General features: G+C 50.2%; 2 protein-coding genes across 4 annotated transcripts in view; one reads left to right on the top strand and one right to left on the bottom strand.

Annotated features, from left to right (window-relative positions):
- Positions 1-11,279, top strand: part of Vps4a (vacuolar protein sorting 4 homolog A) — an 11,848-nt gene extending 569 nt beyond the window's left edge. Inside the window, exons 2-11 of one of the 2 annotated variants that reach the window (XM_010612341.3) lie at positions 3,836-3,947; positions 4,027-4,174; positions 5,717-5,778; positions 5,877-5,996; positions 6,502-6,658; positions 7,122-7,270; positions 7,623-7,704; positions 7,950-8,169; positions 9,740-9,880; positions 10,560-11,279. In XM_010612341.3, coding sequence (XP_010610643.1) covers positions 3,836-3,947; positions 4,027-4,174; positions 5,717-5,778; positions 5,877-5,996; positions 6,502-6,658; positions 7,122-7,270; positions 7,623-7,704; positions 7,950-8,169; positions 9,740-9,880; positions 10,560-10,661 — 1,293 coding nt within the window. In that variant the 3' untranslated portion in view covers positions 10,662-11,279. The remainder of the gene's footprint in view (positions 1-3,835; positions 3,948-4,026; positions 4,175-5,716; positions 5,779-5,876; positions 5,997-6,501; positions 6,659-7,121; positions 7,271-7,622; positions 7,705-7,949; positions 8,170-9,739; positions 9,881-10,559) is intronic. The other variant, XM_019205746.2, reaches the window with a different exon arrangement.
- Cog8 (component of oligomeric golgi complex 8) overlaps positions 10,969-20,197 on the bottom strand; it is a 12,519-nt gene continuing 3,290 nt past the window's right edge. Inside the window, exons 3-6 of one of the 2 annotated variants that reach the window (XM_033757820.1) lie at positions 18,828-19,655; positions 17,897-18,065; positions 16,942-17,118; positions 10,969-14,577 (exon numbers count right to left, since the gene is read on the bottom strand). In XM_033757820.1, the coding sequence (XP_033613711.1) occupies positions 14,420-14,577; positions 16,942-17,118; positions 17,897-18,065; positions 18,828-19,655 (1,332 nt within the window). In that variant the 3' untranslated portion in view covers positions 10,969-14,419. Of the gene's footprint in view, positions 14,578-16,622; positions 17,119-17,896; positions 18,066-18,827; positions 19,656-20,197 lie in introns of those variants that run through there. The other variant, XM_010612347.3, reaches the window with a different exon arrangement.

The raw sequence follows: 20,197 nt of genomic DNA on the forward strand, positions 1-20,197 counted from the left end.
CGACCCCAGCTTCTTCTCCGGGCCCCAACTCCCTTTCCTCAGCCAGCGACCCTTCATTCATTCCCTGCACAGTGCGGAGAGGTGACCAGGGTGACGCCTCCCGGATGAGACGGGCCCGCCCTCCAAGTGCTGTCAGAAAACATAAACACGCTCAGATATGAGACCCGGGTTTGAAGCCCAGCCCTGCCACTCTCTAGCTTGTGACCTTGGACAGTTTTTGATCTTGGAATCTGATTTGCCTCAGCTGTAAAATGGGGCAGTGGTCGGTGTGGTTGTTATGAGGTAGCTGAGACTAATTCCGCTCTGATACTTCCTAAGTGCTCACTAAGCCATGGCAGATCAAGTAGGAGCCTGGGGGAGTCAGGAAGAAGGGTGGAGCATGGGTGGCTTTCAGAGACTGGCTGAGGGAAGAGGGATGGTCAGTCACACCAGGTGAAGTAACAGGCATGGAATAAATTGGGCTAGGAGTTAGATGGAATCCAAAGCCAGACCCCACCATCCACAAACATAACCTCTGATCTTTTACCACCATGTTAGCAAACTTCAGCCTGCAGTAAGAATGGTTTTTCCACCTGGTTCTGAGACCTGAACCCAGGGCCTTTGCACCCAGCCGCCCCCAACCCTTTTTATTTCTCATTTTTTTAGACAGTGTCTCACTTAGTCTCTGAAGTGCCTAGGCTGGAACTTACGATTCTCCTGCCTCAGCCTCCCAGTGTACTGTGAGTATAGACATGCACCACTGCGCCCAGCTTTTTACAGATTTTTAAAAACAGCTTTATTAAGATACAACTCACATACTATCTAATTCACCCATATAAAGTGTACCTTTTTTTTGTGTGTAGTTTAGGCTGGTCTCAAACTCACAGCAATTCTCTTGCCTCAGCCTCCCAAATTCTGGGATTATAGCCATGTGCCACCAGGCCCACTAAAGTGTACAGTTTAATTCTTTTAGCACAGAGTTGTACAACCATCACTACAGTTGCTTTTTAGAACATTTTCATCACCTCCCTAAAAAAATCTTTGCCATTTAGCTGTCATTCCCCAATCCTTGATCCCTCCCAACCCAACACAACCACTAATCCACTTTCTAGCTCTATAAATTTCCCTGTGCTGGGCATTTTAGGTAAATGTAATCATACATGGTCCTTCATAATTGGCTTCCTTAACATGTCATAGGCTTTTACTTTTTAAAAAATGACCGGGGAGGGGGGACACTATTTTATGACGTGAAAATAATATGAAATTCAAATTTCAGTGCTTATAAATAAAGTTTTACTGGAATAAATCCCACCTCATTTATTTACATATTATTTGCTGCTGCTTTTGTGCTATAAAGGTAGAGTTGGATAGTTGCTACAGAAATTGTACTGCCTGGCAAAACCCAAAATATTTACATGTCTGGCCCTTTATATAAGATATTTGCCAGGCCCACTGTTACTGTGCATACCTAACTACTGGGAATCAAACCCAGGGCCTTTGCACTGAGCTATGTCTCCAGCACCACCCTCCTTTTAATTTTTAATTTTAAGGCAGAGTCTCACTAAGTCACTGAGTTGCCCAGGCTGGGTTTGAACTTGCAGTCCTCCTGCTTCAGCTTCCCAGCATCCTGGGATTACAGACATGTACCGCCACACCTGGCTTGTACATCTTCGTTACCCTTTTCCTTTAGGCTCATCTTTTGCCTTATGTGTTACTAGAGATGTGTCAGGGTAGCAGTTTTATTTGTCACCTCACTCTCCTGTTAGGCAAAGCTGTTTCTCTCCACTAACACTAAGGGCTCCTGCATATGAAAAACTGTTGGTTGCCAGAAAAAATGAATAGACTCTTAGATGCGTGAATAGAGTGTTTAGAAGGGGAGAGGGAAGAAGCCAGACTCAGAAAGACAAATGTCACTGTTCTTATTATGTGGAATCTAAAAAAGATGACATGAATGTAGAAAGAAGACTGTTATTAGACAGGAGGGGGATCCTTACAGGAGGGTAATGGGATGAATATGATCACTGCATATGCGGTGAAGGCCAATATTTATAAAATTGATAGGCACTAATAATGAAAAGGGGAGGAGAGAAAAGGTGGGCATGCTCAGCTCTGTGGAGGGAGCACATTTCTCCAGTTTTAATCTGAGCCCCCACTGCAAAAGAACACACCCACGCAAGAAGCAGTTTGGTAAGCTGGGTGTAAGGGCACATACCAGTAATTCCAGCATTAGGGAGACTGGGGCAGGAGGATCCCAAGTTCAAGCCCCACCTGGGCTGCATAATGAGTACAGAGCCAGAGTGGACTACATAGTGAGACTGTCACACAGGCAAAAGAGTACAGAGGGAAAGAGTGCAAGGAACTCAGGTGTGTGTTCTGAAGAAGGGAGCCACCAGGACAGCAGCACTGTCTCTGTGTCTTCTCTGAGGGGCCACTGGGGAGAGAACAGACAGGTGAAGCTTGTGTGTAACTGATCATCCAGGGTTCAGGGGTTCTAGCTGTCCTCTGGAGGGAAAGAAGCCTGATGTAACCAACGTTTTTCCCCCTCAGTACTGGGAATTGAACCCAGGCCCTTGAGTGTGCTAGGCAAGCACTCCCCCAGCTGTGTAACAGCCCCAGCCCTTCTTACTTTTTCTTGTTTCTCCAATCGAGTGAATTCCTGGGACATCAGCCTGGCCTGCCTTGCCAGCCTCAGTTTTGCACAGGTACCCGTGTGCCTTTTTCTCAGGCACTTCTTACCTACAGGTGGGGAAGGGCTGAACAAATGCCTTGGCTGTGCCAAGAGCTGGTCGGAAGGATTTTGTTTGTTGTGGCTGCACCTGGGCCACACCAGACGGAGAAGGAGGATTCTGGGTGGGCTGTAGGCTGAGGAAGCTGTGGTTTCTAAAACCGCATGTGTAGGTGCTTCCAGTTCAGCACAGGGCACCAGCCTGCAGTCTTTATCAGACTGGCAAAGACCAGGCATACTTTTTCAGAGTTCTTAGACATTCCAGGGCACAGTTCCTCGACTGATAGCATGTATTTGCCCTTCGAATGAGCAAGCACTGTCTTGTCTGCAGCTGCTGGTGTGTGGAGGAGCCCTGAGGCTCAGCCTCCCTCCAGGTGTCAAGACGAGGACAACAGAAGCAAGCTGAGCTAGGCCAGTAGAAGAGATGAGATGCTTTAAGTCCATCTCTCTTTTATAGTACTAGGGATTGAACCCAGGGGCACTCTACCACTGAGCTACATTCTGGGACTTTTTTTTAATACTCTAAGGTGTGCATTGGCAAAAGAGCTGGGGTTGTTGCTGAGTTCAAAGGCCTTGCATTCAATCCCAGTACCATAAAAGACAGGAGAGAGAGAGAGGGTGAGATAAACTGTTAGATATCCATCTCTTGGGTAAAACGCTGGGGTCGATGAAGGACTTTCCCAGCTGGCTGGCTCTTCTCTGCCCCAGGCCAAGTGCGGTCTCTGGCCTCTTTGCCAATTGAAATAGCAATCAACTGTTTCCAGTGTTTCGCCCCACAGTTCTGGCTCTCTTTCCCTTGAGGCAGTGAAATAGAATGTGGATTCATTCACCTTGGAGACTGCCAAGCTGGGATACTAGGTCAGGGTTCTGCTGGACTCCAGGGCAAAGCTGGAGGGAGGCTACCTTGAACTGTCTGAACTCCCTGTGAAGAGGGATGGCTGTCTTTTAAAACTTCCTTTTAGCCTTTCTAGTTGATGTCAGAAAAGTAGGACAACATAATGGCCTGAGACCAATAAATCCATGGGCCACAGGCCTGGCACTGTCTCTTGTCAATCTCATCCTGGTGCTTGGGAAGCCCAGGCCTTTCTGGATCTCCTGGGAAGCACTTAGCTATTTGCCTTGCCTTTCTAGAAAGCCATTGATCTGGTGACGAAAGCTACAGAAGAGGACAAAGCCAAGAACTACGAGGAGGCGCTGCGGCTGTACCAGCATGCCGTGGAGTACTTCCTGCACGCCATCAAGTGTGAGTCACTTGGGGTCGTGGGGCTGTGCAAGAGGAGGACACCCAGGACTCACGAGGCCACTCTGTATCCCTTTTGCAGATGAGGCTCACAGCGACAAGGCCAAGGAGAGCATTCGAGCCAAGTGCGTGCAGTACCTAGACCGGGCGGAGAAGCTGAAGGATTATTTAAAAAACAAAGAGAAACACGGCAAGAAGCCAGTGAAAGAGAATCAGAGTGAGGGCAAGGGGTGAGTGTGTGGAGCACACAGCTGGGCTCCAAGCCCTCTTCGTGTGGCACTGTGATTCTTGATGCCAGGGCTGCCTTGGACTTGCATGGCACCTATTCTGTGGGAAATTCTACTCCTAAGTGAGATGCCAACAGCTGCTTTCATTGGCACTTCAAAAACTGTCTTCTCACTAGTCTGCATAGAAAAGCCTGGTGAGGGGTAACTAACCTTGGCCTTTTATAGCTCTGCTCTCAGCTCTGCCGCTGGCTTGTCTTCTGAGGGAAAAAGAGGGAGCTCTATCCCTAGCACTGCTGTAAGGAGCAGAGGGGGTGATATGACAGAGCCTCAGAAGGGAGCTAGGCACATGGTGGGCATTTAGTAAATGCCAGCTGCTGTAATCACAAAGCAGCATCCTCACTGGAGTGGCAAAAAGGTGTGGCCAAGGTCACAGAGACAGACATAATGCATCTGACCCCTGTCCCTGGCCTCTGATTCCACAGCCTCTCACCTCAGGGCTGGGCTTTGCCCACCAAGGCAAAGCCAGTGAGCTGCGCATAGGCCAGTGTCGTAGAAGCCAGGGGAGGGAGATGGGCAGCAGTTGCCTCAGTGAGGTGAGAGTTTCTCCTCAACACAGAACACACACCTGCAGTCTGATTTCCAGGTGAGAGTGTGCCAAGGAGGGGACGGGACATGCAAAAGAGTTCTGAGCACAAGTAAGTGATATCAGCATGGAAAATGGCCATTAGGATCAGAGCACATCCCCCTTTAGAGGTGTTTTGTTTTGTGTGTGTTACTGGGATTGATCCAAGGGCCTCATGCATGCTAGGGATCCAACACAATGCTAAGCAAACTTAAGGAAGAGTCTTTAGCACCGAGCTTTATCACCGACCCTTTTTAATCTGTCATTTTCAAAGTCTCTAAATTGCCCACGTTGGTGTCAAACTTAGAACTTTCCTGAGTAGTTAGAATTACAGGCCTGGCTTCCCCTTTCGTTCAGGTATGTGTATGTGCATGGTACTAGGGAATGAATCCAGGGTCTTCACACTGAGCTACCTCTCCAGCCCTAAGACGGGTTCTCACTAAGTTGCCCAGGCTAAGTTCAAAGTTGGGATCCTCCCACTTCAGCCTCCCAGAATGCTAGGATTATAGATGTGCCCATCTTTCCCCATTTAGTTTCAAACTTTACCTCTTCTCAGTCCTTTGGACTACTCTGGAGCCACAGCCATGCGATGTCTGATTTTGAGTCCATACAAAAGGTTCCTGACAGCTACGTTTGCTTGATTGGCTGCCCTTGAACTACAGCCAAAATATATTTCCCTCTTTAGCCCTCAGCAGAGGGCAGACTTCCCTACCTGAAATCCCTTAATGAAGAAACCACGATGGGTCGTGACCGTGTTTGCTGGAGGAGAGTGCGTGGCCTTGACCTGCTTACCCGTCCCTCAGCAGAGCAGAGCTGAGCTGGGAGCATTCGTCACCGAGTGCTGGTGGCAGAGCCTGGCCTCACTCAGAGCCTTCTTGCTGCAGGCTGAGGACCAGCTTGTGATCTTCTGTTTCCTCTCTCAGCAGTGATAGTGACAGTGAAGGGGATAATCCAGAGAAGAAGAAGCTGCAGGAGCAACTGATGGGTAAGAGGCCTAAGGCCATGTGACCCTGCGAGGGGCTGTGGGACGCTGTGCATTGCTTCCTGCTCATGGCCAGCTTCTGGGCTGCCTCACTTCTGCAGGTGCTGTTGTGATGGAGAAGCCCAACATACGGTGGAATGATGTGGCCGGGCTGGAGGGTGCCAAGGAGGCCCTCAAAGAAGCTGTCATTTTGCCAATTAAATTCCCACACTTGTTCACAGGTAAGAGCTGAGCCTGGAAGGTGCAGATGTAAACTCAGGCTACTGTGGGAGCCAGCATGGGGTCCACTCTGAAGTGTCCCAAAGCAGATGGCTTTGGCAACCTTGGCCCGCAGGGAGTGGGACCTTGTCTCACACATGTGCTGTCAGGAAGGGCCATGGGCCTGCTCCCCACCATCACGTGTAGCTCAGTGTTAGAGTGCTTGCCTAGCATGCACAAGGCTCAGCGTTGGATCTCCAGTCCTGAAAAAGGAAAAGAAAACATTTTTGTGACAGGAACTTTGAGGTGAGCATTCCGGGGTTGGGGATAGGCACAATGGTCAAGCAAGGTTTAGGACTGTGCTCTCAGCAGGTCCTTAGGTCCCTTCACACCTTTGCTCCTAGGATTAGCTGCTTTATAGAACTGTTTCTTACTGCGTTTACAGTGACTGAAGACCCACCCCCATCTTCTTTTTTCTTTCCCCTTTTCCCAGTCAGGAAGCTAACGTGGGTTTATTCTTTATTGCAGGCAAGCGTACCCCTTGGCGAGGGATCCTGCTCTTTGGACCCCCTGGCACAGGGAAATCCTATCTGGCCAAAGCTGTGGCAACAGAGGCCAACAACTCCACCTTCTTCTCTGTGTCCTCCTCTGATCTGATGTCTAAGTGGTTGGGGGAGAGTGAGAAGTAAGTCAGGCAGCTGTGGTGGCCCGGCTTCCCTGTCCCTTGGGGTCACCTCCCAGAAGAGCTAGGACACTAGCAAGGACAGTGAGACTAGGCCAGCTTTTTGGTTGGGACCCTGTCCTGACAGACGGGTGAACCTGGAAGGGAACCCAGGAGAGATGGAGTACTCAAGAAGGAAGGGAAAGGTGCCAGCATGTCTGCCCAGGATCTCCTGTTGAGGTACTGGATACATTTACCTGTTCCCCACACTGGATTCCATTTGTACATGAGGAAAGTGAGGATCAGAGGAGAGGAAATAACTTGTCCTGAGTCCAGAGCTGAACTGAAGTTATGCCAAGGCCTATACTTCCCCTTGGTGCAGAGCATCTGTCACCACCATTTTTCTTGAGGGAAGGGCAGGAGTGGGGGTGACTAGAACTTGGCATGTTCGGGAGTGGCCAGATCCTAAGCTGCTGTCCCCTCCCAGGCTCGTGAAGAACCTCTTTGAGCTGGCCAGGCAGCACAAGCCCTCCATCATCTTCATCGACGAGGTGGACTCCCTCTGTGGGTCTCGAAATGAAAATGAGAGCGAGGCTGCCCGGAGGATCAAAACAGAGTTCCTGGTCCAGATGCAGGGTGCGTCCCAGTCCTGGCTGCCCCCTTCAGTTATGGCTCCACCAAGCCAAGCCAGGGCATCACTGTTTTGCCATGGCGGGATTTGATTGTCCTGGGGTGGAGAAGCACCTCGAGGTGCCGTCTTGAGTCCTCAGGTGGGCTTTCACTGCAGAGGTTCCTGTGGCCCCTGCTGGGACAGGCAGCTTTGTAGTCTCTTTGCCCTGCCACATCCAGACTAGTTTAATTTCAGTCAGGACCCTGAGAGTGGTGGCACAGGGATGGCTTCAGGTGATGACGAACAAAGCCCCAGGGTCTGTCCAGCAGATTATGACCAACACTACAGTGCCCTCAGATTCTGTGTTTCCCTTCTCAGGGGTGGGGAACAACAACGATGGGACTCTGGTTCTTGGTGCCACAAACATCCCCTGGGTGTTGGATTCAGCCATTAGAAGGAGGTGAGTCTTCCCCAGCAGGGACAGGGCTGCAGTCTCCTCCCACGTGGGGCAGCCTGTGGGTGGATCCAACCCCATTCCCTGCAGTCCTCCAGGTCTGAGTGTCGAGCAGAACCCTCAGTGAAGCCAGTTTCGTAAGGGCCTTGGTGCCAGTAGTGCAGGCCTGGAACTGCATCTCATTTCAGTCTCTGTGCTCCCCCTGCCACTAACACCATTCGGTGATTCCTGCCATGTCCTTTGCTTTCTAGGTTTGAAAAGCGTATTTATATCCCATTGCCTGAGGAAGCTGCCCGTGCCCAGATGTTCCGGTTGCATCTGGGGAGCACTCCCCACAACCTCACAGATGCCAACATCCATGAGCTGGCCCGGAAGACAGAAGGCTACTCAGGTGCAGACATCAGCATCATTGTGCGGGACTCCCTCATGCAGCCTGTCAGAAAAGTCCAGTCAGCAACGCACTTCAAGAAAGTGAGTGGTGCTGGGCATAATGGTGCACTGTAGAACACTGAGGCAGGTTCACCAAGTTCAAGTCCAGCCTGGACAACTTAGGGACTTAGCAAAGCTCTGTCTCAAAAATAAAAAAGGTGTTGGGGATGTGGCCCAGGGTCAAAGCTTTGGGTTCAGTCCCCAGGACCCTCCCCAGTTCCCCAGAAAAGCTTAGTGTCATTAGAATGAGGGGTCATCAGTTTCCCTGGATTCTCAGGGGATTTATCCTGTCTCCGGAGAACCAGGGCAAAAGCCAGGGCAGAGCTGTACCTGCCCTGCCTTCCTTGCAGCTCTTCCTTGAGTGCAATTATCTCTAATTGTGAGAAAGCAGAGGACAAAGCAGTATTTTCACAACTCTGCAGCCTCAACTTCACTGTGCCTTTGGGCAGGGTGCACACCAAGAAAATGCTTGAAAAGCACAGGTCTAAAGTAGAGATTTACCGGGCATCTTGGTGCACACCTGTAATCCCAGCCCTCGGTAGGCTGAGGCAGGAGAATCACCATGAGTTTGAGGCCAGCTTGGTCTACGTAGTTAGTTCAAATCAAGGCCAGCCTGAACTGCATAGCTAGACCCTGTCTCAAAAAACCTAAATAAAGAATTGGATTCACCCACTTGTTCAGGAGATCTCTTTGTGGGGAGGAGGGTGTACTGGGAATCGAACTCAGGACCTTATGCTTGCCAGGCAGCTGCGGTGCTGCAGAGCTACATCCCAGTCCAGCAAGAGATCTTTCGTTGAGTGTCTCCTGTGGGTCCGTTATGTGCCTGGCATTGTTGTAGGCACTGAGGAGACATTAGTGACCACAGCAGAAAAAACCTCTGCCCTGTAACCTCCCTTCAGCGGGGCATGGTCTCACATGCCTATAATCCCAGCACACAAGAGGCTGAGGCAGGAGGATCATGATGAATTCAAGGCTAGCCTAGGCTACAGGGGTTGAGGACTAGCCTGAACTACACAGTTAGACCCTGTCTCAAAAAAACAAAACAAAAAACCCAGGAACCTCCCTTCATGTAAGGTGAGATAGCTAAAAGCTGCTTCCTTAGAGGATGATGACAGGGAGCCAGCACAGGGTAAGGGAGACCAGGAACTACTGAGGTTTGGAGGGCTGTGCAGGTTGCATTATTAAAAGACAGGCCATACGTTGTGGTATTCTAGGCTCGAACTGGAGAAGGTGAGGGAAGGAGCCTAGGGCTACTGGGCACATGTTTTGCCAGTACTGCAGATTTCAGAAGGAAAGCCATTTTTGCCACAGCTGCAGCTGGGTAAGTCTCGTTGGGATCCAGGAGGAGGTGAGAAGTTGAGATTCTGGAGACCAGAGGCTGGAGGGGCACCTGTCAGTGAACCTTTGAAGTCAGACTTGGAGCCACTTCGACCACTCAGCTCAGAAGTTTTGAAGGAGCCTGTCCCTCCTCCGGCCCCCAAAACCTACAACCCTACCATCCCCTCTCCAAGGTTGCCCTTAGAAATCTGATTTGTCCTGTCCTCATTACTCTGAGGGCAGCTACAGCAGCCTGTCAGACTCCTGCTAAGTTTCAAATCCTGCTTGGTTTCAGGTCTGTGGCCCTTCCCGCACCAACCCTAGCATCATGATCGATGACCTCCTGACTCCATGCTCACCAGGGGACCCAGGGGCCATAGAGATGACTTGGATGGATGTCCCTGGTGACAAACTCTTAGAGCCTGTGGTTTGCATGGTAAGTAACCAGGTGGGAGGGAGGACCGCAGAGCCAAGAAAACGGGGCCTGGTACAGGAATAAAACAGCTGTTTTCCTTCAATGTCCTGGGCTCTCATTGCTTCTTTGAGACAGGATGGCCTTTGCAGGTTTTGGGTAGCTGAGACTACTGCCAGGACAGCAGCAGTAGTGTTTACATTTTCTGTTCTTCAGCAGAAGAGTAGTCACAAAATTAGACTCTGTCATTTTTGAAGTTTGGCTTATTAGATCCAGAAAGAAGGGGTAAAGTTACATCAGCATGGCTGGATTTGATGCAGTGGCAAAGGCAGCCTCTTGCCCAAGTAGTCTGAACCTCTGTTTGCTAGTATTGCCAGTCACAGTACCCATTTTTACTGGCAGATGTCTGTGCTGGGATCACTGTGGTGGGCATACAGTTAAGGAGGGTACAGGTGAGAGTTGGGAGAATGGAGCCTGAGTTCTCTGAAATGGGAAGGCAGCTATCTGGAAATGACACGCTGACTTCAGGAAGAAAGGTCCATGCCGCATCCAGGGTCAGCAGGGCAGCTGGAGGGTGTTCTGCACAGTGTGTGTAGGGTGGCTTCAAAGGCCGGCCTCTTACCACCTGGGCAGTACAGCAGTGCAAGGGGAGACTGAGGACCTGGCCTGGCTGCTTCTCAGCCACATGCTCTTGCCTTTGCAGTCCGACATGCTCCGGTCTTTGGCCACCACCCGGCCCACGGTGAATGCAGATGACCTCCTGAAAGTGAAGAAATTCTCAGAGGACTTTGGACAGGAGAGTTAAAAGCCTCTTCACGTGGGTGAAGGTGGGAAGTAGGCTGCGGCAAATCTACGGCACTCCCTAAGTCAGTGGCCAGACAGGGCTCCAGGGCTCCCTGTAGTCACTACGGCGGCTCCTCCGCCATCCGACTGCCAGCCAGGGAGGAGGAAGGAAGGCCTCACAACACAGACTCCGCTGCTCGTTCTGCACTGGGTGGACACTGGCCCTCCCTACTTCTGCCTCCTGGATGTTTACCGACTCCTTTCCCTGCCCCTCCACCTTTTGTTTTGCCGTCCTATATTAATGCTGCTTTGATTTCTGTCTTGTTTATAAATAAAATTACCTAGAGGTGTCAAGGAGGGTGAGCAGCCAGGCCCCAGCCCCTGCTCCTCTTATGCCCAACTTCGGCCCTTGGAGAAGACTGATGAAAGTAGGAAAAGCCATTCCCTACGCTCCCGGTTTGCATCCAGGGCCCATATCTTCCTTGCAGGAGGAGGAGGAGCACAAAGCCGCTTTGATCAGAAGGCAGGCAGGCAGTCTTCACTGCTGCCTTCTCTTCCTGGGTGTAAGAACACTGAGCCTGGCCACTGCCCCGGGGCCTTGTCCTGGAGATGTCTAATAAATCCTTTCCCTTCTGAACAACTCACCTCATTTTGACTCTTGTCTGAGCCTCTTTGAAGGCCACTCTTGCTTCCAATAAGAAGACCCTGATTTTCTCCCTCCTTTCTTCAGAGTAGGAAGTAAGCAGTGCTCCCCGCTGCTGCTGTCCCTAGGCCTGACCTCCAGTCAGTTTCCTAGTGGCCTGGAATTTGGGCTAGGGATGTTTAAAAAAACTGAACAGCACTTACTCCTGTTCACATCAGAGACTGCGAACAAGGACGCCTGTGGGCCAGAGGTGGCCTGCAACTGTTTGGTCTACAGTCAACATTTAAAATCCAGATTCAAATTTCTGACTTCTTGGGGCTAGGGATTTAGCTCAGTGGTGCCACTGCCTGCCACCAAGCACAAGGTCCCAAGTTCAATCCCTGGTACCTAAAAAAATATTTTTTTTTCCTGGCTTCTGGAAGATTAGGTAATGCTGAGCCTATATCCCATGCGGCAGCCTATTGCTGCTGCTGAGTAGGGGCCACCCTGTTTTGAAATTGACTACCAACCCTGCTCAATTATGTTGCCTGCCAGGCAGCCACTGGAAACAGTGACCAAGCTCCAGAGCTGGCAGCCCTGGAAAGGCCATGTCATAAGGAGTAGATGCAACAGAGACAGTGCCATGCTCATCCTGTGCACAGATGGGACAAACAGGAAACAAAGCTTGGAGAGTGGGAAGTGGGTATTCTAGCCATTCTCTCCCTCCAAAAATCAGTCAGTTTTGTTTTATTGGGTTGAACCCAAGTGTTCATGAATGAAGTACAACTCTACCAGTTAGCTATACTATCAGCCTCAGTTCTCTCGTTTTACAAACTGAATGGGCCAGAACTGATTCCGTGGCTGGCTCTTAGATCATATTATCTTTGCACTGTGGTTTCTTTGCTCTAGTTAGGAATGGCTGCTGACATGAATTTCTGATCAACAGCTCAAAGGTTGGGCTCTAAGGCTGCTTCCCAATACTGGTAAATTAGGCCCCTCTCCAAAAAACCCACATTTTGAAGCATCAGCAGACCTGATCTCAGGGTGATACCTCTGCAGCAGTGTAGAAAGGATCTTTGTCACTCTGGTGCTCTCAGCCCGTTTGCTAGTTCTAGAATTAAAGGCCATCATCTGCCCCATGTGGGCTTCACTCCACCTAGTTGTTTTATAAATTTTACCTGTTTGAGTCAGAAGGTCCTCGTCCCCCACTTTTTTTCTTTCTCAGTACCATGTATCAAACTCAGGACCTTGCGCTTGCGAGGCAGGCATGTTGCCACTGAGCTAACCCCCACCCCTTTTTAAATCTACTTCCGCATTTCTACTGCTTAAGCACCTTGATAGGTCCCAGGGATGACAGAAACTTTAGAGCCATTATGTTCATCCTCTTGGCTCTAGATGAATGCTGACAAACACCGGCCTTTCCATTTGTCTCTTTCCATCATCAGTAGCAGGAACCACTACTAAGGCTGAACCTTCCTGGGAGTGAAGCTATGGGCTTGGGCCACCAGCACACAACTCAACATCGTCAATGATAAATCTACTAATATGGACAGAGGAATGTCCTCCTTTAAATGCAAGTCACTCTCTACCAGGGGAGTCTGTTCTGAACTGCCTGCATTAGCTTTCACTGCAGAAGTGGATTTCTGAAACTTTCCTTTAGCTCAAGATGTTGCTTTGTGTGGCTTTTGTGGCTGATGCACACTGTACCTGCTTGAGTGGAAGAGACTTTCCTTACTGGAAACGGAAGGATTTGTTGCTGATCAGCATCACAAAGATGCCACTAAGGAGGACCCCTGAAGACTAAGGAAGCATAAGAATGTGGGAAGCCACAGGACTTGTGAACACTGGCCAAATGAAAGGAGCCCCATCCAACTCCTCCATACAGACCGATTGTTTTCAGTGTTAACAAGAGCTTTCTACAAACTTCCCTGAGGGATGAGTCTCCCAACTCCTCTCCAGTTTGACTAGCTGGAACCAGTTCTGCATGGCAGCATGGACCTCTTGAGAAAGCCAGAGAGAAGGGGCCTTCCCTGGGCTGCTGTTTAAAACACCTCTCTGAGCAACTCAATGGACTTCCTACTACTTGTGTACTAGGGGTGGGGATTTAGCTCTGGCACAGTTATGAGTGGCAAGCGTGAGGTCCTGAGTTCAATCCCTGGTACCAAAAAGACAAAAAGTCAAAAAACCTACTTGTGTACTGTGATTCAGGGTGATTTTGTTTTCCCATAGCAGCTTCAGTAGCTGGAGTTGCAGCTCAGCAACAGTGTGTACTTAGCACACATGAGGCCCCAGGTTCCATCCCTAGCACCAAAAACAAAAAAACTGCTTCTCAAACCTCCATCTAAATATGGGTAAGACTTCTGGTGTTCCTTTGACAGTTCTTTAAAGCCAAACACTGTTTGGTGTGATGCTAATTTGTCTTTCAAAATAAGTGGTGACCAGCAAGCACCAGTTCGATTCCTGCCCTATGACAGGATGGGGGCTCATCACTCCCTATCACTTATCACCCCACACCTGTGCCATGGCCTCTGCCCAAGGAACAAGCCCACTACCAGCTTCCCAAGAGAGTTTGATCTTTCCCAGTTTTGGAACTGTATATGAGCCTGTTCAAATATATGGGTACTTATTTACATTAATGCTGTCATTAAGTCTTTCAACTGGGACTACATTGTCCCGTTTTACTTCCACAAGCAACTGGTGTCTAAGGCCAACCAAGGACTTTAAGGTCAGACACACAAGCAGCCCTTTGTAAAAACTCAGAAGATGGCCGATCCCAGCCTTCACTACATTTTTAAACCAAGCTTTTAGATATTTGGGGACTATGTTATCATAACTCTTGGCATGGCAACAGATTATCCAGGTCTTTTGAGATCATTTGTGTTGAGTGTGGTTATCTCCATGTCCCACTTCTCTCCACACAGAAAAGCCCACTCCTTCAGGGAGCTACTTTTCTCTTCAAGCTGTAGGCAGTATGTTATCCAGAGTTGATTTCAGGGCAAACATTTCCAGCATCTTCCTCTGGTTGGGTTCAGCATGCATTTAACAATTTATTGTTTCTCAAATCAGGGTCAACACCAGATTGAGGCCAAGATGTGCCCAGTTCAAACTGAGGTGTTTGCACCTTGGTTTTCCAGATCCTCAGTCCCAGCAGGTAAGCTTCAGTCATTCACCTCCATCCAGTGGACATTGGTAAATGTCTTGCTGTCCATTTTGTCAATGAACAGGCAGCCCTGCAAATGGTCCATCTCGTGCTGGATGATGCGGGCAGTCCAGCCACTTGCCTGCCATACCACCTGCTCTCCTCTTGGGTCCAGCCCTGCAAAGAAAGTGCCAAGCTGACTGAGGTAAGGCATGGTGAACTGCATCTTTCTCAACCTCTTTGCCGTTTCCTGTCCTGGCCATTCTTATTTACAGGAGGCAACAGCAGAAAGCTAATGTATTAACTGGGCACAATGATACATGTCAGTAATTCCAACACTTGTAAGGCTGAGTCAGGAGGATCTTAAGTTCAAGCCCAGCCTGGGGAGCTTAACTCATCATGAACCTGTCTCAAAATTAAAGGGCTGGGAATTTAGCTGAGTGGTTCTGCCACCTGCCTTGCAAGCTCAAGGTCCCAAGTTCAATCCTCAATACCAAAAAAATAAAAAATAAAAAAAAAGGCTTGAGGATGTAGTTTAGTGCAAAGGCTCTAGGTTTGATCCCCAGTACCCTTCCCAAAAGTGTATATATATCTCTATCTATCTAGTTTAGATACAGACCCAGAGAACAGCACTTGAGCTGGGGTATAGTTGAATAGTTCAGTAGAACAATGCCTACCTTGCATGTGTCAGGCCCTGCATTCCACCTCGGACACCAAAGGCGAAAAACTCTTAACTCTGCCCATTCCCAAGCATCCAACCTGTTTCTCAACTTTCATAGGTTGGTGGGCTCACTATGGGGTGGGGATGAGAGATCCTGCTAAGAGGCTTTCCTCTGAACACCCCTCCACAAGACGCTTCCCTAGTGCAGAAACTGAAAGGACACCATCGACCCCTGACCCTTTTGGACCAACTGGCTTGCTCATGAGGAACAATCATCCCAAACCCCGCAGAACACTGTACTCCACAGAACATCTATGGTCTGACAGGCATGCAAAATGTTGTCTGGGGTGGAGAAAAGGGAAGAGGAGGCGGCATCCAGGAATTGTGGCACAGATACACCTGTGTAAGCCCACCACTCTGGGAGACTCTGGAAGATCCCAAGTTCGAGCCCACCCTGGGCAATTTAGCGATGCCCTGTCTTATAATTTGGAAGGCTGAGGAAGGAGGATCGCTGCGAGTTCAAAGCCAGCCTGAACTACGTAGCGAGACCGTGTCTCAAAAAAGAAAAAGGCCGGGAATGTAGCTCATTGTGAAGGCTCTGGGTTCAATCCCCAGCACCGCCAAAGAAAAAAAAGCAAAGGCCAGGCTGGAAATGACAGCACAATCAGGGCACCTCCCAACCCGCGATCCACCTACCCCCCACCTCGTGTCTCCGTCCCTTCGGATCCTCCCCTCCCACCTATGTGGCGCCGAGAGCTCTGTGGCAACCGTTTGGAGCTCCTAGAACTCGCGGGTGTCGTCCAGCCTACCCCACCGCCCGCACCTGAAATCTGCACAGCCTGGAAGCGGGGCACGTAGGCCAGGAAGCCTGCGACGCTCTCGCAGCCCTCGGGGAAGGTGACTAGGTTTCGGTCCAGCACGCGCAAACTGGGGTTCACGAGGACGCGCAGCGGGAAGGGCTCCATCTGGCGGAGCTCGCGCAGGCGCGGCGCACAGGCCCGGAAGAGCTCTTCGGGGAGCTCCAGCGCCAGCACTTGTAGGGGCACCCCCAGCTGCGGCGCGCTCAAGCCCACGCAGCGCCGCCGCCGCATCACCTGTACCAGCCTCTGCACCAGCAGCTGCAGCTCCGGCCCCGCCAGCTGCGCCGGCTCCACCGGGCTGGCCACGACCCGATCAAATATATAATAGCACAAGAGATCTGTCCACATGCTAGAGATGCTAAGAATCCAGCTGAAGGCCTGGAGCCCATGGCAATGTCCTGTGCAAGCCCATATCAGAAAGCCAAGGAATCTGTGCTAGAAAGCCCAAGGACCAGTGCTAGAGGCTAGAGAGTCTGTGCTGGCAGGCTGAAAGGCCAGTGATAGACAAAAGATAACGCCCAAGGCAAAAGTAAAGACCAGAGCTCCTCCAAAGTGAACAGCAGCCATCGTTTATAAAGGCAAAGACCAGAGCTGAAGAGAACAGGTGAATCCAGTCCAAGGAAAAGCAGTCAGGACAAAGCTCTCCCAAGGAAAACCAGTTGAAATCCTTCCTCATTTTCCTTTAGAAACGAACTCCCTCTCGCCTTCCGGGACTCGAGCCTCCAAGCTAGGTTGTGGCCAGCAGTCAAGTTTATTGCCATTCCAGCCTCATACAAGAGCAATCGGTATTCCCACACCACATGCTGCCAGTGACCCCTCGAGCCTGCCCAGGGCGTGGCGGCCCCTGCCTTAGGAGCTGCTCCCCAGCCGGTGTGGGCTAAGGCTCCACCTCCCACATGCCCAACACTAGCTAAGGCTCAGCCTGTAGCTGCTCCCCCTCCGCCAGCTCCTGGGGCGGCTCCAAGGGCTCCCTCTCCACCACCTCACCCTCAGAGCAGGCTGCTGCTGAAGGCTCCAGGCTGGGCCCCTCAGCAGGCAGCTCTGGTGTGGGTGCCGTGAGCTCGGGCACTAGCCCCTGGTCGTCTAGAGAGAAGACCATCTCTCTCTGTGGCAGAATTAAGGCAAGAGGCTCCTGGACCATGTCGATGTTCACATGCCCAAGGTTTCCGTACTTGGAGAGCTGAGCGGGTGGAATGCCTAACAGATGGCAGGGAAAGAGAAATGGCAAAATGTTAGTAAAAGTCAATACAGCCAGGGATTTAGCTCAGGGGTTCCGCCACCTGCATTGCAAGCGCAAGGTCCCGAATTCAATCCCTGGTACCAAAAAAAAAAAAAAGTTAATATAGATGTGTGTCTCTCACACACACAGGAACAATTACATAAGGATGTGGTGGTGGCACATGCCTGTAATCCCAACATTTTAGGAGGCTGAAGCATGAGGCTCAAAAGTTTGAGTCCTGTCTGGGCAACTTGGCAAGACTGTCTTAAAAATTTTTTAAAAAGAGGGGGATGAGGGATATAGCTCAAAGGTAGAGAACCCTGGGTTCTATCCCCAGTACTGATGCATGGAGAATGTTATAAAATTGGATGGTGGTAGGCCAGGGATTTAGCTCAGTGGTGCCATACCTGCCTAACAAGTCCAAGGTCCTGAGTTTGATCCCCAGTACTGGAAAAAAAAAGTTGGATGGTGGCAGTGGTTGCACACCTCTATGTTTGCTAAAAAACAGCGGCCTATACAAATGGGTGACTTATTTACTTAAGTGAATTACATACAAGTAAAGCAGTTTTAAAAAATCTTCTCTTACTGCCGGGTGTGGTGGCACATACCTGGTATCCCAGCACTCGGGAGGCTGAGGCAGGATGATCACTGTGAGTTTGAGACCAGCCTGGGCTCCACAGTGAGTTCCAGGTCAGTCTCAACTACATAGTGAGACCCCGTCTCAAAACAACAACAACAACAACAAAAATCTCTTACCTAAAGTCTGTGCTATCTGAGCTGGTGGGAAAAGGACTTGAAGACAGCGATTTAAATAAGGAACAAGATCTTCGAGGAAAACAGTGCAGAACTGGACAAAGAGCTCTTGCTCCCCACTACTGAAGGCAGCCTCTTCCGCACGATGGAAAGCCAGGATTATTTTAGTTACCTAAAAGACAAGTGTTATGGCTTGTGTCTAGATGTGCCCCTAAAGCCTCATGCAGTCATTGCTGGGGCTTTTTCAGAGGTGACTGGATGAAATGAAATTATTTGGAGAACACCGAGATTTAATACCCATGGGGGCTGGACCAGGCCTGTGATAAATGCAGGAAAATGAAACAGCTGACTGAATTAATCGAGAAGAATATCTTGGATGAGTGTGACTCAAATAACCCTTTTAAAAAGGGTACATAAACAAGACTCAAGCGGGGGAGATGCTCTCCTGCAGGCAGAAGCAGCCATGCTGCAGGCTCCTGTGGAGGGAATCCTCTAGGAACAGAGGCTCAGTCCTGTGACCACTGCAGCACCTCAGAATGAAACCTGCCAGCCAGAATGAGCCTGAAAGGAACCCTGAGCTCCAGATGACACCACAGCCCACCAGCACCTTGACTGCAAACTTGAGCAGAGGACCCAGGGATGTTGCACCTGGCAATAGTATACTGCTTTAAACTAATGCATCTGTGGGAATTTGTTTTAAAGCAACAGAAAATCAACACACTCTGAGTCATTACCACAAGTGAGCTACTTCACAGATTTGTTGAGGTCCCATGCGGAGGCCTAATCAGAACTTTCCAACTGAAAAAAACTTCTGAAACTACCACACCTCTCCGAATCAGCAGGCACCCCTGTCATATCAACTGATTTCTTACAAGTCTGGCCACCGTTACTGGGGGTGGGCAAGGTAGTAGAAAGCCAGAGTGTGTGTGCTCACCTTGGCAAGGGCATCCTCCAAAGTCTCTGTCACGTTCTGTGCCAGGGCCACAGGGCAGCAGAGACGCAGATCATTGAAGGCAACCAGAATACTGTTGAGGAAGCAGGCAAGGGGTGGGAAGTCTAAGAGCACCATTGGCGGCTGCAGTGTGCCCGGCTGAGTAGCTGGCATGGGAGCAGGCACATTAGTGCTGCCCAGGATGGCTGGGGCCGAGATGAGGGTGTAGGAATTCATCTCATCCTGGAATTTCTCTACTGCTTCCTGAATTGCTTTCTGAAAAGTGGTAAAGGCCACCCGCTGGAAAATGGGAGCTAACTGTCCTCGGAAATCAGCCCCCACGCGGCTGAAGGACAGCCCAAAGTACATGCACTGGCCCAAGAGAGAGTCCAGGCGGCCACCTATGCCCCGGCAGAGGTCAGCCTCCAGCACCTGCAGGAACTGGGAGACTTTCTGCAGCACCCAGCCATGGAAGATGGCGATCTCATTCACTGTGTGCTCGCCCACTGCAGGGGGCAGCAAGGGGTCCTCATCGGAGAAGATGGCTCGGTACTGTGTGATGATGTCAAAGAGGTGGACACGGCAGGCCTCGATGGTTTTTGTGATATGGAAGTAGGGATCATCACTGGGGATGGCAGTCAGGATGGAGCGGAGCCAGGCATCTCGGGCCTGAAGAAATTTCACCCTCAGCTCAGCCTCAGTGAAGATGTCCATGCGCCGCAGGTAGCCAATGACACGGAGACAGGCGGGGAGCTGGATGTTGGTCCTCAGTTGCTGGATCAGCTGGCTCAGCATCAGCTGCATGGACTGGCGCACTTCATTCACAATGCCCTGAAGAGAAGGAGAGCAAGTCGCTAACCCTGGATAAAGGCAACCAACATTCCCATGGCTTCCTCACCTAGAAAGTGGATCTGGTCTCATTAAAACACTCTTGCTTAAAATGCTTAAAACCTCCAAGGATTTTCACTGCAATCAGTACAATTCCAGCTACTCACTCTGGCCTCTAGCCTTGCCTGGCTCTCCAGCTTCACCTGCTTCTAATGGTCTACACGGCTCAAAGCATTCGAGGAATCTAGGCTGTCTCTGGATCCTTTAAACATCCCAACTGCTTTTTTGTTTTCAGATGGTCCCACTATACAGCTCTAGCTGGCCTCAAACTCACAGGGATCCTCCTTCTTCAGCCTCCCCAGTGCTGGGATTGCAAGCATGTGCCACCTTGCCCAGCAAACACACCCCAATTTCTTCCTGCTTCCGCCCTCCACTTGTCCTCACTTTCTGGTTTGCTCATCTTCATGTGTCTAGCTCCTTCTCATTATTTAGGGCCCAGCTTGTTACCTCTAGAATGGCTTTTTTTTTTTTTTTTTTTTTTTTGT

Source organism: Fukomys damarensis, unplaced genomic scaffold (assembly GCF_012274545.1).
Source record: "Fukomys damarensis isolate Sample0158 unplaced genomic scaffold, DMR_v1.0_HiC HiC_scaffold_32, whole genome shotgun sequence".
NCBI classification, from domain to species: domain Eukaryota; kingdom Metazoa; phylum Chordata; class Mammalia; order Rodentia; family Bathyergidae; genus Fukomys; species Fukomys damarensis.